Source organism: Leucoraja erinacea, chromosome 4, assembly GCF_028641065.1.
Source record: "Leucoraja erinacea ecotype New England chromosome 4, Leri_hhj_1, whole genome shotgun sequence".
NCBI lineage: Eukaryota > Metazoa > Chordata > Chondrichthyes > Rajiformes > Rajidae > Leucoraja > Leucoraja erinaceus.
This window is the reverse complement of record NC_073380.1, coordinates 12,929,453-12,957,187: the sequence shown is the minus strand read 5'-3', so window position 1 is coordinate 12,957,187 and position 27,735 is coordinate 12,929,453. Positions and strand designations below refer to the sequence as shown.

General features: G+C 43.2%; 2 protein-coding genes across 9 annotated transcripts in view; one reads left to right on the top strand and one right to left on the bottom strand.

Annotated features, from left to right (window-relative positions):
- ccne2 (cyclin E2) overlaps positions 1 to 1,366 on the top strand; it is a 29,348-nt gene extending 27,982 nt beyond the window's left edge. For all 3 annotated transcript variants that reach the window (XM_055633697.1, XM_055633695.1, XM_055633696.1), the window contains exon 12: positions 646 to 1,366. In XM_055633697.1, coding sequence (XP_055489672.1) covers positions 646 to 762 — 117 coding nt within the window. In that variant the 3' untranslated portion in view covers positions 763 to 1,366. The remainder of the gene's footprint in view (positions 1 to 645) is intronic.
- A 398-nt stretch (positions 1,367 to 1,764) lies between these two features.
- ints8 (integrator complex subunit 8) overlaps positions 1,765 to 27,735 on the bottom strand; it is a 77,815-nt gene continuing 51,844 nt past the window's right edge. For all 6 annotated transcript variants that reach the window (XM_055633688.1, XM_055633693.1, XM_055633692.1 and 3 more), the window contains 12 exons: positions 22,261 to 22,382; positions 20,181 to 20,365; positions 18,764 to 18,797; positions 17,557 to 17,616; positions 17,369 to 17,430; positions 15,974 to 16,092; positions 13,710 to 13,813; positions 13,216 to 13,266; positions 10,931 to 11,004; positions 8,599 to 8,663; positions 4,527 to 4,570; positions 1,765 to 2,305 (listed from right to left, as the gene is read on the bottom strand). In XM_055633688.1, coding sequence (XP_055489663.1) covers positions 2,189 to 2,305; positions 4,527 to 4,570; positions 8,599 to 8,663; positions 10,931 to 11,004; positions 13,216 to 13,266; positions 13,710 to 13,813; positions 15,974 to 16,092; positions 17,369 to 17,430; positions 17,557 to 17,616; positions 18,764 to 18,797; positions 20,181 to 20,365; positions 22,261 to 22,382 — 1,037 coding nt within the window. In that variant the 3' untranslated portion in view covers positions 1,765 to 2,188. The remainder of the gene's footprint in view (positions 2,306 to 4,526; positions 4,571 to 8,598; positions 8,664 to 10,930; positions 11,005 to 13,215; positions 13,267 to 13,709; positions 13,814 to 15,973; positions 16,093 to 17,368; positions 17,431 to 17,556; positions 17,617 to 18,763; positions 18,798 to 20,180; positions 20,366 to 22,260; positions 22,383 to 27,735) is intronic.

The following is a 27,735-nucleotide window of genomic DNA, read 5'->3' as shown; positions in this document are numbered from 1 at the left end:
GTCACTCATTCCTTCTCTCCAGAGAGGCTGCCTTACCCCGTTGAGTTACTCCAGCTTTTTTTGTCTATCTATTGTCTTTTAGCTGACTGGTTAGCACGCAACAAAAGCTTTTCACTGTACCTCGGTACACGTGACAATAAACTAACTAAACTGTTCCTCTCCCCTGACCCAAAATGTCACCCGGAGGCTGCCTGTTACTCCAGCTTTTTGTGTCTCTTCTGTTTAAAACCAGCATCTGCAGTTCCTTCTTACACACTTTCCATGTACCTGTCCAAATGTGTTTTAAATGTTGTAATAGTACCTGCCTCAACTACCTCCTCTGGCAGCTCCTTCCATACATCTATCATCCTTTTTTTAAATAAAAGTTACCCCTCGGGTTCCTATAAAATCTTCACCCTAAACCCATGTCCCCTGGTTCTAGATTTCCCAAAGAATTGCTGCCTGACCCACTAAGTAATTCCAAATGTTTCTTTCCACACAATGCTTTGGAATTGATAAAGGATTTTAGATTTTGAAAATCCTTTTTTTTTATATATATATATAAAAAGGATTTTGACTGAATTTCGAATGCCAAATGGGAGACGATATAAATGGTTTTAACCATAGTGTCATAGATGTGAACTAATTGATTGACTTTTCTTGCAGGATGAGGTGCATGTTAGGAGATCGGAGTGTACAGCGAGGCTATCACCCGTGTCCATAGGAGGCATATTGACTCCACCTAAAAGTACTGAGAAACCATCATCCAGTTCATCACCCTGAGAGGGACAAATGGAAGATTCAGACTTTGATGGGATTAATGCTACAGGAGCTGTATAACTGCCATGACATGCAGCTGCAAACTTACTGGGGTTTAATTTTATGAAAGGAAAATCAAGGCATCGTCTGATGTTTTTTTTTGGATATGTTTTAGCGTGGGCAAGCTGGGAGCTGGCTCCAGAAGAAACATTAACTTCAACCTGTGATGGGACTATTTTAGGGAGGGGGAAAAAAGTATCCTTTTATTTTATAAACAGAACCCAGAGATGACTACTGCGCATTAAGGCAGCTCGTGCGGTTTCATTCGGAAAGATATCTGCGCGCATGCGGATTAAATTCTCTCTTGGAGTGGGCAGACCGGTGAAGCTGTGATTTTTCCATTCCGCAAAATATCCAACGAAAGCCAACAGAGCCATTGTTTGAGTCGCAATTGAAGGAGGTACAAAACGCAACTGAAGTCGTGCACTGTGGCTGAGAACTTCAACGGAGGGGGGGGGAGGGAGAAATCACGCATTAAGTTTACAACAGGGAAGTGGGTGGTTTGCAGTGGAGATTTGCAAGATGACTCATTTGCTGTGAATGATTAAATACATCTTTATAGCAAGTAGACCAACTTTTGAGTAAATCTATTTTGATTCTGCAAATCATTGAACGTGTGCAGTGATGGTTGAGTTTTGTGCATTGTCTTTAAGAACTGTATGGTAACGTTTTAAAAACAAAACACAGGGCTATGGTATGTGCGATGGCTCCTGGGTTGGTGCTGTTCTCAGGGCTGTTCAATCCTGGACCTGTAACTACGCAGCTGAGTAAATGGTCTCTTACTTCCGGGCAATCTGCAAAGTCTCTAAGCTGTTCACTTACTGAACAAACTGAGAGCATAATTGTGTATATTTTGCACTGTGAAAAGGACCATGTATATTAAGATATATTAATATAGTTAGTATTATCAACTTTAAGCAGCTCCCATCACTCGTGCTTCACCCAATTAAGGTAAACAACTAAGTCTCACTGCCAAAGAACGCACATTTAATGTATTACTGTAAATAGCATTGTAAAAAAATGTACAGAAAAATTAGCTGTTGAGAAACAGCAGAGCAACTATACAAAATACATTTTCCAATGATCTAAGAAAATATGGACATTCAAAGTGTAAGCTATGAACTAGTTGGATATCTTTTGTATGCCCGGGTGTTAAGACTAGTACTAATGAAGATTAGGTGCTGTGAAATTAAATTTGAGAAGTTACGACAATATTGTAATGTGCGTTTTTCACTTTCATATTTACGAAACAAAAAGTAGCTAAAACCATTCTTCAATTTGGCCAAGAAAGCAATGTCTCAAACTGGAGCCAGTCACACAACTGTTCATGAACAGCTCTTAGTAAATGTTTCTGTAGAGATGTCCGTTTAAGATTTGCATCTACTCCAGGTTAAAAGTAAAGCTTTGCCATTGCTTGCAGGAACTTCTTTTGCCTCTTCTGAGCGGCTAGTTGCAAGACCTCTTCGGGGTTGCTGGAGTTCAGCTCTGATTGTCCAATTGCTTTGATCTAGGAAAGATTCCAAACATAATATTAATGTGTTGAAGTTATTTGAATTTCATACGCAACTGTTAATACAAAAACGAGGTTAGTTGAGAGATACAGTGTGGAAACAGGCCCTTTGGCCCACTGAGTCCACACTGACCAGACCAGTGATCCCCGCACACTAACACTGACCTACACAAGGGACAATTTACAATTATACCAAGACAATTAGGCTACAAACCTGTACATCTTTGGAGTGTGGGTGGAAACAGGAAAAAAACAGTTTGAAGAAGGGTCTCGACCCGAAACGTCACCTACATAATGTTTGGGACAAAGACCTATCATTTATTTATTTGCCTCTGTAGTCCACGATTTGAGATTTACATCTGAGTATCACAGTTTAGTTTAGAGATAGCAGGAGAAAAGGCCCCTTGTCCCACCAAGTCAGCGGCAACCAGTGATCCGTACACTAGCACCATGCTACACGCATTAGGGACAATTTACATTTATACCAAGCCAATTAACCTACAAGTCTGCAGTGCGGGAGGAAAGGGTTCAGAGAAGATTTACAAGGATGTTGCCAGGACTAGAGGGTCTGAGCTTTAGGCAGAGGTTGAGTAGGCTGGGACTCCATTCCTTGGAGCTCAGGAGGATGAGGGGTGATCTTATAGAGGTGTATAAAATCACGAGAGGAATAGATCGGGTAGATGAACAGAGTCTCTTGCCCAGAGTAGGGGAATCGAGGACCAGAGGACATAGGTTCGAGGTGAAGGGGAAAAGATTTTTAATCTGAGTGGTGATTTTTTCCACCAAGAGTGGTGGATGTATAGAACAAGCTGCCAGAGGAGGTAGTTGATGCAGGGACTATCCCACCATTTAAGAAGCAGTCAGACAGGTACCTGGATAGGACAGGTTTGATGGGATATGGACCAAATGTTGACATGTGAGATTAGTGTAGCTGGGCCATGTTGGCCGGTGTGGGCAAGTTGAGCCGAAGAGCCTGTTTTTACACTATCACTCTAAAACCCAAGCAGGTCACGGGGAGAACATACAAACTGTACAGACAGCACCTGTGGTCGGGATGGTCTTTATACAAAATGCTCAAAAATCATGTCTTTTCTATTATTTATTTTAAAGTGCATCACTCTACGTGGTCCATGTGCAACACGATTATTTTGCCGTTGCACCTTCCCATAGCCAGTAACAATCCCAATACCATCCATTACCTTACCAACTTTCATCTGATACAGGGACTTTATAATATTTTATATTTAAAAAAAAGTCACCACTTCCACTAAGCTACTTGGGAAGGAGTCAGTTGATATTTTTAAGGCAGAGAGAGATAGATTTTTTAGAAAGAACTGCAGATGCTAGTAAAATCGAAGGTAGACATAAAGTGCTGGAGAAACTCAGCGAGTGAGGCAGCATCTATGGAGAGAAGGAATTGGCGACATTTCGGGTTGAGGCCCTTCTTCTGGCTGATGTCCGGGGAGGGGGTAGGACAAAGAAAGAATGTAGGCGGAGACAGTTGGACTAGTGGGGGAACTGAGAAGGGGAGGGAATGAAGAGAGAGAGCAAGGGCTACCTGAAGTTAGAGAAGTCAATGTTCATACTGCCCAAGTGAAATATGAGGTGCTGTTCCTCCAATTTGCACCGGGCCTCACTTTGACAATGGAGGAGGCCCTGTACAGAAAGGTCAGATTAGGAATGGGAGGGGGAGTTGAAGTGCTGGGCCACCGGGAGATCAGGTCGGTTAAGACGGACTGAGCGGAGGTGTTCAGTGAAACGATCGCCAAGCCTGCGCTTGGTCTCGCCGACGTAGAGAAAGATTTTTGATTAGTACGGGTGTCAAGAGGTTGTGGTGAGAAGGCAGGAGGGAGAGACCAGCCATAATTGAATGACTTGATGGGCCAAATGGCCTAATTCTACTCCTATTACTTCTGACCTTGAGATTCACCAGAACAGCAAAGCATAGGTGTTCAAAGTAAATCATTTAGCACAAAGCATGTTCTGTAATTATAACATTCTTTGGTGTTTCAGAAAGAACTGCAGATGCTGGAAAAAGCGAAGGTAGACAAAAATGCTGGAGGAACTCAGCGGGTGAGGCAGCATCTATAGCTGAGTTCCTCCAGCATTTTTGTCTACATTCTTTGCTGTGTCATTTTCTAGTTATAATCAACATGTTCCTACAACATTTCTCCGCCATCGTTAGGAATTTAACCCGGAACCCAATGGATTAACTTACTGCGATTTGTCGTTTGTCCGTTTCCCCTCTTTTGTGATGGATATCTGCAAAAATTGTCAAGAAAATGTTCCATTTGATAGTTGCGTTATTTTTACGGACCCCCTCCAGGTGACCGACCCTTGTCTTCCTTAAACCAGGAAGTTAAAAGTTAAGTCATGGTGTCACACAGCACCTGGTTATGTTACCAAGATAATGCAAAGCATTCCATGGGCAATCAAAACAAGCCGTACGATAAAAACAGGGTTATATTAAAAATGCAATATCTTTGGTTAACAGTTAAATAGCACTCAGGACTTAAGAGTTCAAACTCTTTTCAAAGCTTCACCTTGGTATACACTCAACTAATGGGGGTCAAGGAAGGAGCGTTCACGTCGCGGCCCTGTTTCCACCAATCTTTCCACCACCACGCACAAGAAAGACAAGTATGCGGATAATAGACAATAGGTGCAGGAGTAGGCCATTCGGCCCTTCAATGTGATCATGGCTGATCATTCACAATCAGTACCCCGTTTCTGACTTCTCTCCATATCCCTTAACTCCGCTATCCCTAAGAGCTCTATCTAACACTCTCTTGAAACCATCCAGAGAACTCCATCGCCCTCTGAGGCAGAGAATTCCACACACTGAAAAGGTTTTTCCTCATCTCCGTTCTAAATGGCTTATCACTTATTCTTAAACTATGGCCCCTGGTTCTGGACTCCGCCAACATCGGGAACATGTTTCCTGCCTCTAGCATGTCCAAACCCTTAATAATCTTATGTTTCAATAAAATCTCCTCTCATCCTTCTAAACACCAGAGTAAACAAGCCCAGCCACCACAATCTATCAACATATGACAGTCCTGGGAATTAACCTCGTGAACCTACGCTGCACTCCCTCAATAGCAAGAATGTCCTTCCTCAAGTTTGGAGACCAAAACTGCACACAATACTCCAGATGTGGTCTCACTAGGGCCCTGTACATAGGCAGGAGGACCTCTTTGCTCCTATACTCAACTCCTCTTGTTATGAAGGCCAACATGCCATTCGCTTTCTTCACTGCTTGCTGTACCTGCATGCTTACTGTCAGTGACTGTTGAACAAGGACCCCCAGATCCCGTTGTACTTTCCCTTTACCCATTTAAATTTTTTTTAATTATAATATTTTTATTAGAAGTAAACACATATTATGGTAAAAACATTTCATGTATATCAGTCGTACATTATTAATATCAATTGTGGTTTCTAGTTTTTTTTTTAATAGATAGGGAGTAAGAAAGAAAGAAAAAACCCCACAAATGTCAAGATAAAAAAAGAATGGAATGATTTACTAATAATACACCATTGGAGATAGGTTTGTAAATTATAAAGTACCCTGTATAACTTTTCATCTGATCCTGAGTTCAAACTTCAGTTAGGTTCCCATGCTGAACCGATCTACCCCTTCAAATAGTCAATGAATGGAGACCATATTCTGACAAAAAGTTCTTGTTTGTCCATTAAGTCTGATTCTTTCCAAGTGCAGGGTCTCCGACATTTCCACAATCCACATTGTGGGGGTGCCCTTTTCCCAACTTGACACATTTAGATAATAATCTGCCTTCCTGTTTTTGCCACCAAAGTGGATAACCTTACATTTATCCACATTAAGCTGCACCTGCCTACTCACCCAAACTGTCCAAGTCACCCTGCATCCTCCTCACAGTTCACACTGCCACCCAGTCCTGTTATCCCACTGTCAATTTCACTCCCTACAGATTAGGGAGAATTTTTTATTTAAAACAGCGGTAGAGCAGCGGTAAACAATGCCAAAGACCCGGGTTCAATCCTGAACACGGGTACTGTCTGTACGGAGTTAGCACATTGCAACCCTGACCTGCGTGGGTTTTTACTGGGTGCTCCGCTTTCCTCCCACACTGCAAAGACGTACAGGTTTGTAAGGTTAGTTGGCCTCTGTAACTTGTCAATTGTCCCTCGTGTGTGTTAGTGCAATGGGGATCGCTGGTCGGCACAGACCAGGTGGGCCGAAGGGCCTGTTTCCACAGCGTGCATTTCTAAACTAAACTAAAAGAGGCCAATTTACCTACAAACCGGCACGGGAAGAAACCGGGTCTGTGCCAACCAGCGATCCACATTACACTAGCCTACACTGCATGCACCAGGGACAATCCACAGGGAGAATGTGCCAACTCCACACAGACAGCTCCTGACGTCAGGATCAAAAGTGGCTCTCTAGTGCTGTGAGGCAGCTGCCCTGCTGTGTCCCCCTTAAAGCCAAAGAGTTCAGTACTTAGAAGTGACATTCTAGATTTAACCTGCATGCCTTCAAAATACCATGCATGTAAATTTTCAAAAATAAATGTACTTGGAGCCTCTAATTGATGGAACACAAAGTAGTCAAACTACACCGAGTAGTCTGAAATGAATTGATTACACACTATGGATTCATAATGTAATATTGTGCATTCTGTTCTTCAACGTTTCCACCCTTGTTCAGCAGTGCAATTTCCGCATTGTGAAGCAACCCCATAAACATCCACTGGTATTGGAGACAAGACACAAAATGCTGGAGTGAGTCAGGTAGCATCTCTGGGGAAAAGGAATGGGTGAAGTTTTGGGTCGAGACCCTTCATCAGACCACGTTCTGTTAAATAGATTAAAACAGACAATTCACCCTGTTATACATGTGGGTTATTTTACTTTTCACATGATTTAAAACCCCAACAAACCAAAGAAAACAAACCCTTGCAATAAAACCTATCTGAAGACTCGCACCCTCCCAGCACCGGAGACCCAGGTTCAATCCCGACTACGAGTGCTGTCTGTACGGAGTTTGTACGTTCTCCCCGTGACTGCGTGGGTTTTCCTCGGTTTCATCCCACACTCCAAAGACATACAGGTTTGTAGATTAATTGGCTTGGTATAAAATGTAATTTGTCCCTAGTGTGTGTAGGATAGTGTTAATGCACGGGGCGTGGGACCCGCTTCCACGCTGTATCTCTAAACTAAACTGCAAATTAGCAATATTAAAACACTACACTATGGTGTTTATGTTTCTCGCTGTTCAAGGTGAAATATTATAAAGTTTTTTGTGGTCTTTTGAGAAATAAACATATTTCTAATTAATTTAGAACATTGGTAACAAACAGTTTTCTATTTACAAAGTTTGTTACCAATGTTACCATCATTTTGTTTGGGCAAGAAATCACAATAGTTATTATCCCAAAACTGTCTCCATATTTATATTCTTGTTTCATTAAATCAGAGCGATTATTCGGCACATGACCTTAAGTGAAGTAAATTGGAGAAAGAAAGCATGTCTATCTAATGCCTTCCTTGTCCACCTTATTTAGCCCGTACCAATTATCAGAGTGATACAGTGTGGAAACAGGCCCTTCGGCCCAACTCACCCACACCGGCCAACAGTGTCCCAGCTACCCTAGTCCCACTTGCCTGCGCTTGGTCCATAACCCTCCAAACATGTCCTGTCCATGTACCTGTCTAACTGTTTGGAGTGTGGGAGGAAACCGAAGATCTCGGAGAAAACCCAGGCGGTCACGGGGAGAACGTACAAATTCCGTACATACGGGATCGAACCCGGGTCTCCAGCGCTGCAAGGCAGCAACTCTACCGCTGCACCACCGTGACTGCCCACTGCTACATTCAGACAGGCAACATTTAAAACCGGGGATGACCAAGTACATGTATAGAAATTAATCCTTCCTTCTATTAAAAACGTTCAAGTACCTGCAAGCATATCTAAAAGAGAAAGATACTATAGAAACAAACCTTGTTAAAATGGATATGATGGGTCATATTTCTGACTAAGTGGTGCAAAAGGCTATTCTGCTAGATTATAAAACATTTAGTAAGTCGCAAAACAATCACACAAATTACAGGAATAGGTGACGTTTTGGGTCGAGACCCTTCTTCAGACTACAGGCTCTCGACCCGAAACGTCACCTATTCCTTTTCTCCAGAGATGCTGTCTGACCCGCTGAGTTACTCCAGCTTTTTGAGTCTATCTTTGGTTTAAACTAGCATCTGCAGTTCCATCCTGCACACAGGTTACAACACCAAAATGAAAAGGATACGCGTCAGGTATTCCAAGATTGTGATGTCCCAGATGTAATCATAATAAGAATCCATCGCATCATGACTGAAATATGAATAAAACACCAAGTTATTACCGAAAGCACAACGGTGCAGCGGTAGAGTTGCTGCCTTATAGCGTCAGACCCGGGTTCGATCCCGACTACGGGTGCTGTCAGTAGGGAGTTTGTACGTTCTCCCGTGAGTTGTGTGAGTTTTCTTTGGGTGGTCCGGTATCCTCCCCACACTCCAAAGACGTACAGGCTTGCAGGTTAATTGGCTTTGGTAAAGATTGTAAATTGTCCCTAGTGTGTGTAGGATAGTAATAGTGTACAGGCAACACTGCTTGGCGGGCAGAATTGTGTTTGCAATTTAAAACCTGTTCTATTTCAAATGTTTCCATGTTCTGATGAAATATCATCAATCTGAAATCTGTTTCATTCGGTTTAGAGTCTAGAGATACGGCATGGAAACAGGCCCTTCGGCCCACTGAGTCCATGCTGACCATCGATCAACACCAGTTCACACTAGTTCTATGTTATCTCATTTTCGCATCCACTTCCTACATACTAGGGGGTGATTTACAGAGGGTCAAATTAACCTACAAACCCGCACGTATTTGTGATGTGAGTGAGAACCAGAGCACCCGGAGGAAACCCACGCTGTCACAGGGAGAAGGTGCAAACTCCACACTGATAGCGCCCGAGGTCTGAATCAAACCCAGGTCTCTGCCGCTGTGAGGCAGCTGCTCTACCAGCTGTGCCACAATGCCGCCATGGGACGGCACGGTGATGCAGCGGTGATGCAGCTGCCTTATAGCGCTTGCACCACCAAAGACCCGGGTTCGATCCCGACTATGGGTGCTGTCTGTATGGAGTTTATACATCTTCCCCGTGACTGTGTAGTTTTCTCTGGGTGCTCTGGTTTCCTCCCAGACTCCAAAAGTATGTAGGTAAATTGGCTTGGTGTGTGTGTAAAATATTGTTCCTCGTGTGTGTAGGATAGTGTTAATGTGTGGGAATCACTGGTCAATACACACTCAGTGGGCCGAAGGGCCTGTTTCCGCGCTGTATTTCTAAACTAAACTAAAAAAAAGATACCCTATCCGAATATCTCTGGCATTTTCTATCATAATTCAAGATTTCCAGCATCTGCAGTTTTTTATTGTTTGTAGGATTTTTGTTACTCGAGTCAGAGTGATACAGTGTGCGAACAGGCCCTTTGGCACAACACGCCCACACCGGCAAACAATGTCCCAGCTACACTAGTCCCACATGCCTGCGCTTGGTCCATATCTCTCCAAACATGATTAAGAAAGAACTGCAGATGTTGGAAAAATGAAGATGGGTCTCGACCCGAAACGTCGCCAATTCCTTCCCTCCATCGATGCTGCCACACCCGCTGAGTTACTCCAGTATTTTGTGTCTACTCTCTCCAAACCTGTCCTATCCATGTACCTGCCTAACTGTTTCTTAAACGATGGGATAGTCCCAGCCTCAACTACTTCCTCTGGCAGCTTGTTCCACACACACACCATTTTTGTGTGATAAAATTACCCCTCGGATTTCTACTAAACCTTTCCCCCTTCGCCTTGAACCTATGTCCTCTGGCCCTCGATTCCCCTACTCTGGGCAAGAGACTCTGTGCATCTACCCGATCTATTCCTCTCATGATCTTATACAACTCTATAAGATCACCCCTTATCCTCCTGCACTCCATGAAATAGAAACCCAGCCGACTCAACCTCTCCCCATAGATCACACCCTCTAGTCCTGGCAACATCCTCGTAAATCTTTTCTGAACCCTTTCAAGCTTGACAATATCTTTCCTATAACATGGTGCCCAGAACTGAACACAATATTATAAATCTGGCTCACCAACGTCTTATACAACTGCAACATGACCTCCCAACTTCTATACTCAAGACTGACTGATGAAGGCCAAAATGCAAAAAGCCATTTTGACCACCTTATCTACCTGTGACTCAACCTTCAAGGAGCCATGCACCTGGACTCCTAGATCCCTCTGCTCTACAACACTACCCAGAGGCCTACCATTTATTGTGTAGGTCCTGCCCTTGTTCCCAAACACCTCACACTTCTCTGTATTAAATTGCATCAACCATTCCTCAGTCCACCTGGCCAATCCATTCAGATCCTGCTGCAATCGTTCACAACCATCTTCACTTTCTGCAAAACCACTCACTTTTGTATAATCAGCAAACTTACTAATCTTGCCCTGCATGTTCTCATCCATTGATGTAGATGACAAACAGTAACTGGCCCTGAGGCACACAACTATTCACAGGCCTCCAGTCTGAGAAGCAACCTATACCTGTTTTGTTCTTGTAGAGCCTTGAAAGCAGTCATGTAATCCACCTCTTTGAGGAACTGACACAATATCGCCACCTGGTCAAAAAGGAAACCAGTTTTAAAGGTTTGTCATTTAAAAACGGAAATACATTTTCAGTACTGATTTGATGTGTTGCCACGTTGAAAGTTGTGCAAAACTACATACACATTACAAACTCTTTCATCTCCCTGACCAGATTTAATAAGGCATGAATAGATAGTGTACAATAGACAATAGGTGCAGCAGTAGGCCATTCGGCCCTTCGAGCCAGCACCGCCATTCAATGTGATCATTGCTGATCTTCCACAACCAGTACCCTGTTCCTGTACCCATATCCCCTGACTCCGCTATCTTTAAGAGCTCTATCCAACTCTCTCTTGAAAGCATCTAGAGAACCGGGCAGAGAATTCCTGGCAGAGAATTCCACAGACTCTCAACTCTCTGTGTAAAAAAGTTTTTCCTCATCTCCGTTCTAAATTGCTTACCCCTTATTCTTAAACTGTGGCCCCTGGTTCTGGATTCCCCCAACATCAGGAACATGTTTCCTGCTTCAAGTGTGCCCTTAGCAATCTTTTATGTGTCAATAAGATCCCCTCTCATCATTCTAAATTCCAGAGTATACAAGCCCAGCTGCTCCATTCTATCAACATATGACAGTCCCACCATCCCGGGAATTAACCTGGTGAACCTACACTCCCTCAATAGCAAGAATGTCCTTCCCCAAATTTGGAAACCAAAATTGCACACAATACTCTAGGTGTGGTCTCACTAGGGCCCTGTACAACTGCAGAAGGACCTCTTTGCTCCCACACTCAACTCCTCTTGTTATGAAGGCCAACATGCCATTCGCTTTTTTCACTGCCTGCTGTACCTGCATGCTTACTTTCAAGTTGCCTCTCTTTTCACACAGGATAAATTGAAGTCAAGCCATCTTAAAAGTTTTTAAAGGAAAATGAATCTACAATACAACTATCTCCAGACTCATTTCATTAGGGATAATTGATCGAATTGTTATGGGATCTGTAATCCCAATGGCCTGTACTGAAGTCACTGGGAAGATAATTTTAAACCTTATCCCTGATCATGAAGAACTTAAACAGCGATTTGATCAGAGTTACGGTGCTATTCATACATATTTAGGTCCATGGTACAAGCCAATAATCAATATTGAGACAATTATACTACAGGCAAAACCTGGCTGCCTTTTCAAATATTCCTTCCCACCCAGGAGGTAGTTGAGGCAGGAACTATCGCAACGTTTAAGAAACAATTAGAAGGGTACATGGATAGGTCAGGTTTGGAAGGATATGGGACAAATACAGGCAGGTGGGACTAGTGTTAGTCGGTGTGGGCCAAAGGGCCCGTTGCCACACTGTATGACTCTCGCACATCACATGGATATGCATGGAGCAGCCTTGTTATAAGTAGCAAGATGCATTTTTGTTATAGAGTGGGGAAGGAGGCAAGATGATAAATGAAAGAATATGGAATGAAAGATAGCAAGCGGTAATTCAGTATTCCCACTGTCAGCTATTCGATGGCTCCCAACATGTTCTCAGTTGAGGAATCAGACTTTCATTCCCATTTATCTCTTAGTCCTCAATTCTTTCGATCTTGAGTTTGAGTTTAGTTTATTGTCACGTGTACCAAGTTACAGTGAAAAGCTTTTGTTGAGTGCAATACATGATTACAATCGAGCCATCCACAGTGTACAGATACAATAGACAATAGGTGAAGGATTAGGCCCTTCCGCCCTTCGAGCCAGCACCGCCATTCAATGTGATCATGGTTGATCATCCCCAATCAGTACCCCTGCCTTCTCCCCATATCCCCTGACTCTGCTATCTTTAAGAGCCTTATCTAGCTCTCACTTGTAAGTATTTTTCCTACACATGCCAAAGGGAATAATGTGAATAATGTTTAGCGCAAGATAAAGCCAGTAAAGTACGATAAAAGATAGTCCGAGGGTCACCAATGAGGTAGATAGTAGTTCAGCACTGCTCTCTAGTTGTTGGAAGGATGGTTCAGTTGCCTGATAAAAGCTGGGATGAAACTGTCCCCGAATCTGGAGATGTGCCTTCTGCTGGTGTGAGACTCGTCCTTGATTATGCTACTGGCGTTTCCGAGGCAGCGTGATGTGTGTGTGTGATGGACTGGGCTGTATCCATTCGGGAGGTTCAGAATTTCACTAACAAACAACATATTATTATAAACTTCTATGTTATAGCTTGAGATAATACAAACTCGAATGAATATTCTCTACTTACTTGTGTGTGGCAATTTAACATCGAACAACATTTAATCATTCTCTTCAGCACCTTAAAAAAAGGAAATGCAACGACAATTAGATAAGTGCTTGTGCGTGTGTAGCAAAGGCTGCAAAATAGGCTTATATGGGATTGTTTTGGCCCAAGTGCAAGAGAGCGGCACAATGTCGCAGTGGTAGAGTTGCTGCCTTACAGCGCCAGAGATCCAGATTCGATCCTGACCACGGGTGCTTGTCTGTACAGAGTTTGTACGTTCTCCCCTTGACCTGCGTGAGTTTTCACCAGGAGCTCCGGTTTCCTCCTACACTCCAAAGACGTACAGGCTTGTATGTTAATTGGCTTTGGTAAAATTGTAAATTGTTCCTGGTGTGAGTAGGATAGTGTAAGTGCGTAGGATAGTGTAATTGTGCGGGGATCGCCAGTCAGCGCGGACTCGATGGGTCAATTGACAGAGCACCATGAAGAAACCTGGTGTCTTTTTGTCTCCCCCTTACCATGTCTGTGTACACGTCAGATGGAACACACTTATTGAAGAAGTCCGAACAAATGGCACCAGCTTGTATGTAGAAGTGCAGGGCAGCGGAAAACTGATTGGTTGCTAAAGGATTAGAAAATAAAAAGTTCCACATGAGCAATATGTCTTAACACATATTTTATACGTCAACAGTAGAATCGGAGCTAAATATATTTTATAATGCTTATATATTTAAAACATCAAGCCATTCAAATGAAATTTCTTTCATTTGGACTCCGTCAGTGTCTGTGCCTTGCTAATAGAATTTTTGTAAAAAAAGTAGGGCAGCATGGTGGCGCAGCGGTAGAGTTGCAGGGTGACTTGGACAGGTTGGGGGAGTGGGTAGATGCATGGCAGATGAAGTTTAATGCGGATAAATGTGAGGTTATCCACTTTGGTAGCAAAAACAGGAAGGCAGATTACTATCTAAATGGCGTCAAGTTGGGAAAAGGGGAAGTACAACGGGATCAGGGGGTCCTTGTTCATCAGTCTATGAAAGTAAGCATGCAGGTACAGCAGGCAGTGAAGAAAGCGAATGACACGTTGGCCTTTATAACAAGAGTAATCGAATATAGGAGCAAAGAGGTCCTTCTGCAGTTGTACAGAGCCCTAGTGAGGCCACACCTGGAGTATTGTGTGCAGTTTTGGTCCCCTAATTTGAGGATGGACATTCTTGCTCTTGAGGGAGTGCAGCGTAGGTTTACAAGGTTAATTCCCGGGATGGTGGGATTGTCATATGCTGAGAGAATGGAGCAGCTGGGCTTGTACACTCTGGAGTTTAGAAGGATGAGAGAATATCTCATTGAAACATGTAAGATTGTTAAGGGTTTGGACACGCTAGAGGCAGGAAACATGTTCCCGATGTTGGAGGGAGTCCAGAACCAGGGGCCACAGTTTAAGAATAAGGAGAGCCATTTAGAACGGAGACGAGGAAACACTTTTTCTCACAGAGAGTGGCGAGTCTGTGGAATTCTCTGCCTCAGGTGGCGCAGGTTCTCTGGATGCTTTCAAGAGAGAGCTAGATAGGGCCCTTAAAAAGAGCAGAGTCAGGGGATATGGGGAGAAGGCAGGAACGGGGTACTGATTGGGGATGATCAGCCATGATCACATTGAATGGCAGTGCTGGCTCGAAGGGCCGAATGGCCTACTCCTGCACTATTGTCTATTGTCTATTACAGTGCTTGCAGCACCGGAGACCCAGGTTTGGTCCTGACTACGGGTGCTGTCTGTACGGAGTTTGTACGTTCTCCCCGTGACCTGCGTGGGTTTACTCCGAGATCTTCGGTTTCTCCCACACTCCAGACTTACAGGTATGTAGGTAGATTGGCTTGGTGTAAATGTAAATTGTCCCTAGTGTGTGAAGGATAGCGTTGATGTGCGGGGATCGCTGGTCGGCATGTGGACACAGTGGGCTGAAGGGCCTGTTTCCGTGCTGTATCTCTAAACTAAACTAGTTTGATTGAGTTTGGTACGTTAACCGTCCAAATTTAGGTTTCAATTGGATGTAAAAACAGACAAAAGATTGCTGTATCATAGGTTCCAGGAGCAGAATTAGGCCATTCCGCCCATCGTCCCGCATTACTGTTTGTGGGGCATTAATGCAAATTGGTTGTCTTGTTTGCGGTAATTATACTTTGAAAGAAGTTATTGGTTACAAAGGTCCTCACCACATATTTATCTTTCTACAATAACCACACTTACCAAATGAAGCTGCCAAAACGAAGCGGTGGAACGTAAGACCTGGCAGACTAGTCTACAAGAGGGAGCCACCGAGCCGAGCTGGCCCCTGCTCTTCCCCACAACACCAGAGATGTCAATGGATGTAACGGGTAGGGGAGGAGAGGGGACCGGAGGCTGGCCTATCGAGTCTTTGAAGCCGACTGCGGCAGGCTCCCCCCCCCGAGGTACAATGGTGGACAGGTGAGGAGAGGGAAGACGGTTCGCTGGTCGATCCAAGGAAGGTGACGGCTGGAGGCCCTGCAGCAGCCTGGAACGGGCACCGCTCATAACGATAGCCTGGTCCGGACTTTGGAAATCGCGCCAAAATATGGTGCCTCTTGCATGCGGGATCATCGGACTATATCTGTGCACTTGCTCATCGGCGATGTGCTGAGGTGTGGCAACACTTTACTGGACTGTTTGCAAGACAAAAAATGTCACTGTGTGTTTGCACTTCGCACACGTGACACTAAAAGCCTCCTTGAATAAATAGCTCGATTGGGGTTTAAAATATATCACACTTACCAAAGTAAATATCTGCTTGGGTAGTTAACCAATAATGGTTATTGGAGTTGATGCTCAATGAATAAGTGACTATCTCCTTCATTGTGACGGCAACAGCTTCAACGTCCACCGACTGCAAGCTTAGAAATCAAAAGCGAAGAAAATGTTTTAAAATGTTTAAAGAGAAGGAACGGGATACTGATTGTGGATGATCATATTGAATGGCGGTGCTGGCTCGAAGGGCCGAATGGCCTACTCCTGCACCTGTTGTCTATTGTTTGTGGGACAAAACAGATTGAAGAGCTGTGTATAAAATTATGAAGGGAACAGATAGGGTGAACGAACATCATCTTTTCACTACAGAGGGGGAAATCAAAAACCAGAGGTTAAAGGGACAAGATGGGAATATGAGGGACACGAAGGTATAAATCGGGTATACGCACAGAGTCTCTTGCCCACAGTAGGAGAATCGAGAACCAGAGGACATAGGTTTAAGATGAGAAGGGAAAGGTTTAATAGGAACATGAGGGGTAACATTTCACACAAAGGGTGTTGGGTGTATGGAACAAGCTGCCAGTGGAGGTAGTTGAGGCAAGGTTTGAGAAACAATTAGACAGGTACATGGATAGGACAGATTTGGAGGGATATGGACCAAATGTAGGCAGGTGGGACTAGTGTAGTTAGGACATGTTGGTCGGTGTGGGTAAGTTGGGCCGTAGGGTCTGCTTCTACACTGTATGTATGACTCCATGGATTTCTGATGGTGGTGGGTATATGGAATAAGCTGCCAAAGGAAGAGTTCATGTATAGGAAGGTTTAAAACTGCAGATGTTGGTTTAAACCGAAGACAGAAGGGAAAAGATTTGAACTTTTTTTCACCTCCCATCACAGTGAGGAAAGTGGAGGAGTCACGGTGGTGGATGTTTATGTTAAAATGTATATTGTGTGTTCGGTTGCTTTTTATTTGTATGACTGACTCGGCAAATGAAATTCCTCGTATATGTTGCAAAGCGTACTTGGCTAATAAAGTATTATTGTGATTGTGAAATGCTGGAGTAACTCAACGGGACCGGCAGCATCTCTGGAGAGAAGGAATGGGTGACGTTTCGGGTCGAGACCCTTCTTCACACTGATATCAGGGGAGAGGGAGATACATAGATAAGGAAGTGAACAGTTAATGCAGGTACAATGACAACATTTAATAGATACTTGGACTGGCGCTTACGTGGGAAAGGGTTAGAGAAATATTGAGCAATTGGGACTAGGTTAGATGGAGCATCTTGGTCGATTTGGTTGAAGGGCCTGTTTAATTCTGTATGACTTTAAGAGAAAATAAAATGGTGTACAGATGAACACCTTTCACACATGTAGACCATAGAAGACCCACTTAATTAATGCAGTGATAATTTCACTTACTTTGGGACAGATGTCGGCCAAATGGACATATACTCTGCAGTGGCATCATTTACAATGTCATCCTGAAACAAAATAATCGTATTAATAAAAGCCAACTGGCACCATTAATATTGTAAAATTAATTGTTCTAAAGCTAGTTATTATTCTAATATTTGTCTTCATTTAAAATATTGACTAATAATACAAACCCGGACGATATTGTGTAACTTCACGAAAAGGGAGATCAGTATTGTGAGAATCAATGGATCCTGAAACAAAAAAACAAAAGATGTCATTTTTTCCCATTCATAAAATTAAATCTGCCCAAGATTGTAATTATTTTCTGTGAGCGTCCTCTAAAAAGCAGTTAAATACCTCACAGTGAGTATAAAACTTACTTTGTAAGACTTTAAAGTTTTACTCTGGCATTGGACAGGATCCAGAGAAGGATCACGAGAATGTTCCCAGGAATGAGTGGGTTAATATATGATGAGCGTTTGACAGCACTGGGCCTGTACTCGAGTTTAGAAGGATAGGGGGGGGGGGGGGGGGAGGGACCACATTGAAGCTTACCAAATAGCGAAAGGCTTGGATAGAGTGGATGTGGAGAGGGTGCTTCCATTAGCGGGAGAGTCTAGGACTAGAGGCCAGACAGAGCCTCAGAATAGGACATATCTTTAGAAAGATGAGAAGGAATTTCTTTAGTCAGAGAGTGGTGAATTTTTGGAGTCCATTGCCACAGAAAGCAGTCAATGGATATTTTTAAGGCGGAGATTGACAGATTCTTGATTAGTAAGGGTATCAGGGGTTATGGGGAGAAGGCTGGAGAATGGGATTGAGAGGGATAGACAAGACATAATTGAATGATGGTATAGTCCTGATGGGCTGAGTGGCCTAATTCTGCTCCTATCACTTATGAACTTATTTGCTTGCCTCTTATTTATAAATTATATCTTGAATTTGAAAAAATAAGGCAAAATATATGTAAGCTACAACTAACATCCGCATATCTTTTGGATGTGGGAGGAAACCGAACCCAGGGAGAAGGCGCAAACACCACACAGATAGTACCCTACAATTGTGGGCAGCGGTACAGCGCCGGAGACCCGGGTTCGATCCCGACTACGGGTGCTGTCTGTATGGAGTTTGTACGTTCTCCCCGTGGGTTTCCCCCGAGATCTTCAGTTTCCTCCCACACTCCAAAGATGTACAGGTATGTAGGTTCATTGGCTTGATGTATAGGATAGTGTTAATGCGCGGGGATCGCTGGTTGGCGCAGAATCGGTGGGCCAAAGGGCCTGTTTCTCTGCTGTAACTCTAAACGAAACTATTAAGCTTAATAAACTGCAAGAGAAACGTAATGAATGACTTCACATAATATAGAAAGGGAAACAAGATCAAATAAGATATGCTTACACTCAGTCTTTTAATGAAAGTCACTAGTTCGCTCCTAAATCCGTGAGAAAGAAAGCTTGTGTTAAATGTTATAGTTCGTAAAATACAACAGGGCTTTATTCAATTGTCATTAAACTGTAAACTATTGAGTTATTGTGCACACTATAGCATAGAGCACTTAACATTTAATAACTATAGTAAAGGGCCTGTCCCACTTTCCCGAGTTATTCACGAATTCTCCCGAGTTTTCAAACTCGCAGAATGTTTGTAACGTGTCCGTAGGAGTCCGTGGATATATCGTAGCAGCTCGTTATGCCAGCCGTAGGTACTCGGGGCATCAGGTAAGTCGGGACGTTTATTCGGCCTGATGAAAAATGTCCACGAGTAAAAAAATAGCGTCGAGTACCTACGGCTGGCATAACGAGCCGCTACGATATATCCACGGGTTCCTACGGACTCTTTACGAACATTCTGCGAGTTTGAAAACTCGGGAGAATTTCGTGAATAACTCGGGAAAGTGGGACAGGCCCTTTAGGAACATTCCAAAGATTGGGTTGAGCACTCTTCCTAGCTGTTAATCTTTGTTATTTAGTTTAGTTTAGTTTAGAGATACAGCGCAGAAACAGGCCCTTTGGCCCTTTGGATCCCCGCCCACTTACACTGTTCTACACACACTAGGGACAATTTACATTTATACCCAGCCAATTAACCTACAAACCTGTAACCCTTTGGAGTGCGGGAGAAACCCGAAGATCTCGGAGGAAACCCACGTAGGTCACAGGGAGAACGTACTAACTCCATACAGGCAGCATCCGTAGTCATGAACGGACCCGGGTCTCTGCCACTGCAAGGCAACAACTCTACCGCTGCATCACCGTGCCGCCCATTTGACAAGTGCTGACTGATAATTCTTAGCATATAACATTTCCCAATAAGAATGTTTTGCAAATTAGATTGATTGATTTTAAAATGCTAAACTGTGCACAATAGAAGTGAGGTGGAAATCTGACAGATTAAACAGTTACAAGTTCACACGTTATAGGAGTAGAATTAGGCCATTCGGCCCAAAGAGTTAGATGGAGCTATTACGGCTATCGGAATCAAGGGATATGGGGGGAAGTCAGGAACGGGGTTCTGATTGAGGATGATCAGCCATGATCACATTGAATGGCGGTGCTGGCTCAAAGGGCCGAATGGCCTACTCCTGCACCTATTAGATTAGATTAGATTAGACTTTATTAATCCCCTTATTCAGGGGAAATTCAGATGTCCTTGCAGCACACTAATAAAAATACAACATAGCATTCAAGAAGAAATTCAATATTGTCTATGTATCTATGTCTACTCCACCATTCAATCATGGCCGATCTCTGTCTCCTAATCCCATTTTCCTGCCTGCTCCCCATAATCCTTGACTCCCGTTCTAATCAAGAATTACCTTCTCATGATCCCGAGTGTGGATTCTCGATATTTTATTAAACTGATTCTTCCATCATTGATTCGCTTGTGCTGATTCGACAAGCAAAAGATCTGAACAACGACGTCCCAGAGGTCTTTGGCAGTTCTTCTGCTTTCCTTTGGGCCAGGTAGCTCTTTGCAAGTTGCAGCCAGAAGTTGTCCCAACTAAAAATTGATGAGAAAAAAATGATCTCAACATTTGATTTAGTTGTATGCATTTCCAGAGGGTACAAACGTTTGAGAAGCAATAATATAGATATGACCTTAATGTACCTACAAACATACGGTGACTGATTAGTAACAAAGGCTACCTTTAATTGCTTTCAGAAAGAACTGCAGATGCTGGAAAAATCGAAGGTAGACAAAAATGCTGGAGGAACTCAGCGGGCGAGGCAGCATCTATGGAGAGAAGGAATCGGTGACCCTTCTTCAGACCTCACCCGCTGAGTTCCTCCAGCATTTCTGTCAACCTTTAATTGCTTTCAAGTGACTTCACCAAGCGACTACCTATTGGCAATTTTAGCCACAAAATTATTGCAACTCACGAATTATGTAAAACTGTAAGTGCATTTTTACAAATGTTTCATTGAATAAGTAATAACCTTCAATATGCCAGCCTGCTGGGTCACTATCCAACATCCATCGCAACCCACTCAACAAAATCATATCAATGAGCAGTAAAATAATGGGACTGGAGCAGGAACCACTGATCAGTATTTGCAATAGAAGGGACTAAACTACAAGGAACATAAATAGCCTCAGACACCACTCACTCACTCACTGCACAGCCAATACAATCTTCTACCCTCAGGCCAGAGATACAGGTCCCTCACATTCAGGACTAAGAGAGCCATGTCGAAGTTCGTGCCTACATCCATTAGACTAATGAATAGTTGATCTATTTATTTATTCATATATACATTTTTAACATTCTTTTAATGTTTTTATTGCCTATTCTTCATGTGTTGTGCTTTGCAAGTTTTACCTACTGACCATTGTTGGACTGCTGGTATGTGACGTGTATGGTATATTGTGTTGTGTTGCTGGGTATGTGAACTGTACACGCACTGATGTCCTGCACAAATGAAGTTCCTAACGGATAAATAAAGTTCATTGAATTGAACTCAGCGGGTCAGGCAGCATCTCTGCTGGGAATGGATAAGTGATGTTTTGGTCAGGACCAGTCTAAACAAACGTCTCGACCCAAAACGTTGACTATCCATATCCTCCAGAGATACTGCCTGACCCGCTGAATTACTTCAACACTTTGTAACTATGCAAGATTTCAACATCTGCAGCTACTCGTGTCTGCAACTCACTAATTATTTGTTGAGTGCTACAATAGCAATTTGACTTAATTTGGTATTAACACATTGAATAAGCCGCCTCAGATTAACAACCACTTACATCTTTCTTCAGAGTCTTACAGCAGGGAAACAGGCCCTGTGGCCAAACCCGTCCATGCTGACCAAGATGCCTCATCTAAGTTAGTCCCATATGCCCACATTTGGTCCAAATCCCTCTAAGCCTGTCTAAAGTGTCTTCTAAATGCTGTTATAGCACCTGCCTCAACCACCCCCTTTGACAGCTCGCTCCATATACCCACCACCCTCAGATTGGAAAAAGTTGCCCACTACCTTCCCATTCCTCTAATGTTCCCCTCCCCGACTCTCGATCTGATGAAGGATCTCGACCCAAAATGTCACCTATTCCTTTTCACCAGAGATGCTGCCTGAGTTATGGGCCTGTCCCACTTAGGCGATTTTTTTTGGCACTATCGCAAAAATGTCAACATGTTGAAAATTTTTCAGGAACAGTGGCGACAATTTGGCTGTCGTAGGTTGACCGTAGGTTGTCGCCAGGTGTCGTAGGTGAATTCCATTCAAACTAGTCCCAGGCAGTCGCCTAAGTGGGACAGGCCCTTTACTCCAGCATTTTGTATCTATCTTCGGAAAAAGTTGCCATTCAGGTTCCTATTAAATCTTTCACCTCTCGCCTTTTCCTTTTCATTAAATAAAGTTTTTTTTTGTTCAACAGGCAATGAATGGAATTGCATTCACCTTCACAAATGGATTGTTCTGAATGAGCGGAGCAGGAATTTGAAGAGACAAATATTCATTCTCCTTCCAGTTCAGCATAGAGGCAACACACTCTTCTGTTAAAATTTGTCGCAATGGGATGTCTGAAACGTTTGAAAGAAATTATGACATTGGAATCTCCATAAATTAACAGTTAAACCATTATTAACAACTACACCACGTTAGTCATTAAATCCAGAATTAATAACATCATCCAATTAGATTAGTTTATCTTGGCTTCCTGTTTGGCACGGACATCGTGGGCCAAAGGGCCTGTTCCTGTGATGGACCTTCCCATGTTCTATGTGCTCATTCTTCTGATGTCCTCATTGCATTCAGATGAATATGCACGTGGATTATGTATGTATATATATATATATATATATATATATATAAATATATATATATGTGTGTGTGTGTGTGTGTGTGTGTGTGTGCGCGCATGAGTATGTGTGTATATATACACACTGAACTTTCTCTCGTTTATTATATTGCTTACAGTGCACTATGTTTACACCTTCAGTCGCGCTGCTGCAGTAGATCTGGGACATATGACAATAAAACACTCTCTCCCGACACTAGCGAGACAAATCAGTATCATTGCTGAAACACGCATGATGTGCGACTTGCACATAATGTTCCCAGAATAAATGACCAAGCTTCTTTAGCTGAGCCGAAACATACCACCCAAGGGATTAACACTGGTCGCAGATACACTGGGGTTATACGGCAACCCTTGCATCAAGCAAGTCTCTGAATCTTATATGCCTACACACGCACACTGCAGAATAGGAAAATTCCAACGATGATGAATTAAAAATTGAATAAGATGCATGACAAAAACAGATACAGGTCCACTACTAATTTTCCAGCAACTGGTGGTTTTCCGGCACCTCCTTTAATCCGGACAAAATTACGAGAGTGTGCTTGAAGTTTCCCGAATATGCGGCGAATATAAGGCAGATGATCTCTATCTCATTGGGACTTCTGTGGCCAATCGGTCGAATTTGCTCCCCGCGCGCCAGCCAGGGCTCTGGAACTCCGGCCCGCTTTCATAGCCAAATTCCCAGCCCACTTTGCGGGAATCTTGGCACCTCGGCAGCCCAGGCAGATCGTTCCAGTACCATTCAACTCCTCTTGGTGACCGTGACCTCTGTTGGTCCGGCAAGACAAAATAACCCAGCGAGGCTCTGAAACCAAGGGTGCCGGAAAATCAGAGGTGGACCTGTAATATGTTTGTCTAGGAGGCAGCCTTGGGTTTGGGTAGAGAGCTGTCATAAAATATGGAATTAACAATGTTGAATGGTTATGCTTCATTCCTAACTCACTGTATGTCCTGTTGTCACTTGCAGGCGGAGCACCAAGGCAAATTCCTTGTATATGAATATACTTGGCCAATAAACTTATGAATTCATTCATTCATTGAGAACATGGTGCTGTGTTTGCAATTATCAGTCCACATGAATGACCCAGAGGCTTCAGGTATAGTCACACTGATCATTGCACACTTACATCTAATGTTAGTTCCACATGAGAGGAATAATTAAGAACATAGAGTGAATGCTTAGTTTGTGTGGGTAGATGTTTCATTGGAAGAAAACAGCAATAATGGACAATGCAATGCTAAACCTTCAACGTTGAAAAGTTAAATGTCTACTTTAAATACTTTCTTTGCATTTAACAAAGAGCCACTCCAATGAGCAATGGCGGGTGATTTTTCTATAGATGTCACAAATTTGGTTCTAAATTCTATTATACCACCAGGGGGCGCCGCACGATGGCAGCCTCACCAACAGTCTGTCTGTCTTTTTTTTGTTATTTTTAGTGTATTTTAAAAGTTTGTGTTCATGTTTTCTCTGGTTTGTTTTATGTGGGGGGGTGGGGGAGGATGTCAGGGGAAACGTTTTTTCCAATCTCTTACCTTGTCGGAGATGTGATTTTTTTCTGGATCGTATCTCCGATCACTCTGCGGCCTAACATCATGGAGCTGGAGGACTTTCTCGGGACTGACTTTGAGCCCCACCGCGGGGACGTGGACTTACCATTGTAGCCGATCCCTTGCCTGCGGATTTCAACATCGAGGAGCTCGCAGTCTCGGGTAGAGACCAATGTCGGGAAACTCCAAACGAAGCAGAAGGTTCAACCAGCCCCGACCCGGGGTCAGATCGCCTGGCGCGGGGGAACCGAGATTCCCCCCCGATGCAGGAGCTTGATTGCCTTACGCGAGGGCCCAAACGCCACCGGAGTAAGATCGTCCCGTCAACGGAAGGCTCGAGGCCCCCGGCCACGGGTGAACAAAGAAGGGAGAGATTGAACTTTTTTTTGTCTTCCATCACAGTGAGGAATGTGGAGGAGTCACTGTGGTGGATGTTTATGTTCAAATGTATTTTGTGTGTTCTGTTGCTTTTTATTGGTGGGACTGTTTGGCAAATGAAATTCTTCGTATGTTGCAAAACATACTTGGCTAATAAAATATGATTATGATTAAATTTATATGTGCATTTCAAACAGAAAGGCTGTCTCACTCAGTGGTATTTTTCTTCCTTAAAATTTCTTTAAAAAAAGTCTGGATATGAAGTGTACAAGATGCCGCCTAAAACCTGGCTACTTCTGTATATTGACCCAGTGTGGTCTACGGTCTTACGCTCTTATACTGGTGGAAAAAATTGGCAGGGTCAAATTCCTGGGCGTTAGCACCCCCGGGTGCCCCGTCTTGGGCCCAGATGTTATCACAAAGAGGGCGTGTTTCTACTTTCCTAGAAGCTTAAAAAGATGTGGCATGTCTCCGAATAGTTGAACAAACTTCCGCAGAAGCGTTTCCACACAGCAAATGAGAAGTGCCACCTTTTGAGCCTTTACAGCCATAGAAATAGAGAGAGCGTTACATCAACTGCCACAATAATGAAAGGACCATTCCTTGGAAAGTGAACCAAAATGTCACACACGTGACCAGAGGTCACCACATGATAAAGTGACACATGAAACTTGAGCTTATTCGTTGCTATTTTCCTACCTACAGAACTATAATGCATGTCTGCTAAAGATATGAACATTCTAGCTTTTTAAAACTCAAGAGTTTGTAATATAAAAAACCGAATTATGAAAAAAGCGCTTTTGTGCGAGGTCACACACGTGACCAGCCATATTTGACCCCTGACCCTAAACAAACATCATCAGCATAACATAAAAATTTCACTTGATAAATTTCGAAAAAAATATGAGTCATATATACAGTACGAAACAATACGCCTGTAATGCTTTCAGAAGGTTTCCATATTTCTGGTCACACACGTGACTAAGAATGGGCCAGAGGCTGAAAATGCTGGAAATACTCAGGAAGAGACAGAATTGATGTTTCAGAGGCTTGACCTGCCTGACGAAGGGTCTTCAACCCAAACTGTTATCTTTATGTCTCGTCCCGCAGAAGTGGAGATTTATAACATTTTATTTTAGATTTCTAGCATTTGTAGTTAGTTGCTCTTTTAAAATTTCCCATTTACATAAGACTGTCATTATTTGTATGGCAAAAATGACAACTGATTAGACACCAATGCTTCATGTCACAGAGTTATACAGCACATCGGCCCAACTCATCCAAGCCAACCAAGATGCACCATCTAAGCCAGTTCCAATTGCCCCCATTAGGCCCATATTCCCCCTAAACCTTTCATTATTGTCCCTGCCCTATTACCTTTTAAATAATGTTACTATATCTGCCTCAACTGGGCACACAGTGGGGCTGGTGGTAGAGCTGCTGCCTCACCGTGCCAGAGAGACGTGTTTTATTGTGACTTCTGGTGCAGTTTGCATGTTCTCCTTGTGACTGCGTGGGTTTCCTCCGGGTGCTCTGGATTTGTGCGACGTCCCAAAGAATGCATATTTGTAGGTTAATTGGCCCTCTGTAAATTAGCCTGAGTGGATAGGGAGTGGAACTAGTGGGAACTGGTGATCAATTGGCAGTGTGGATTGGGTAGGCCGAAGGGCCCATTTCTATGCTGCATCTATAAACTAATCTACTTCCTCTGGCAGCTTGTTCCTTATACCCACCACCCTCTATATGAAAAGGTTTCTCCTCGGGTTCCTAAGTCATTCCCCTTCATCTTAAGTCTATGCCTTCTGGTTCTTGATTCTTCTACCCAAGAAAAAGACTCTATGCATCTCCCCTATCTATTTCCCTCATGATTCTATACACCTCTATCACCCTAAGCCTCCTGCACTCAACAGAAAGCTGAACTTGTAGCCTGTCACCAATAGCAGAGTTTAATGAGATAATCAGCAACATGTTCTTGGGGCAGAATTAGCCCATTCGGCCCATCAAGTCTACTCCGCCATTCAATCATGGTTGATCTACCTTTCCCTCTCAACCCCATTCTCCTGCCTTCTCCCCATAATCCCTGACACCAGTACTGATCAAGAATCTATCAATCTCCACCTTAAAAATATCCATTAAACTTGGCCTGCACAGCCGTTGGTGGCAACGAATTCCACTGATTTGCCACCCTCTGACGAAAGAAATTCTGTCTCATCGCTTTACTAAAGGTAAAGTTTGAAACACTGTCAGATGAAATTATCCACAAATAAGGAGTTGCCATGTCTCAGTGATGTGCACTGGTTCAATTGGTGAATTATGCTCAAGGAATCAACTTAAGAAATAGAGACATACACTCGTTCAAGTCTGCTTTGTCAATAGACAATAGGTGCAGGAGTAGGCCATTCGGCCCTTCTAGCCAGCACCGCCATTCAATGTGATCATAGCTGATCATCCCCAATCAGTACCCCGTTCCTGCCTTCTCCCCATATCCCCTGGCTCCACTATCTTTAAGAGCCCTATCTAGCTCTCTCTTGAAAGTATCCAGAGAACCTGCCTCCACGGCCCTCTGAGGCAGAGAATTCCACAGACTCACAACTCTCTGTGTGAAAAATGTGTTTCCTCGTCTCCGTTCTAAATGGCTTACTCCTTATTCTTAAACTGTGGCCCCTGGTTCTGGACTCCCTCAATCAATGAGATTACATGCTCCAAAGATGTTTAGAGCATCAGTACTAAAACATCAATGGGCAATTCCTTACAGTTCATTGCTCAGTATTGCATGTTCTGATGCCTCACAGAACTGAGGGATGATTCGGTAAACACAGTTCTTGCAGAAAATTTAAAAATACCAAAATACCTAAATTGATGTCTTTGAGCATCGCGAGCATTCAAAAAAAAAAAATAATAATTCCTGTTGATAGTGAATTACATAGATGAAGGATATTCAAGGTATAAATAGCTGTATGATATTTGCAAGAATGTTAACTGTTTAAGTTAATTAATGCTACTAAAGATTACACAGTTCTTCACAATTCGGAAATTCAGAATTCACAAATATGTCGGAAAAGTCACATCTTGAAGAAATGAGTCCTCCTAGCAGGTAAAACAGACCAATCTTAGGGATTTGGTCTCCTTTTATCGACTTTTTA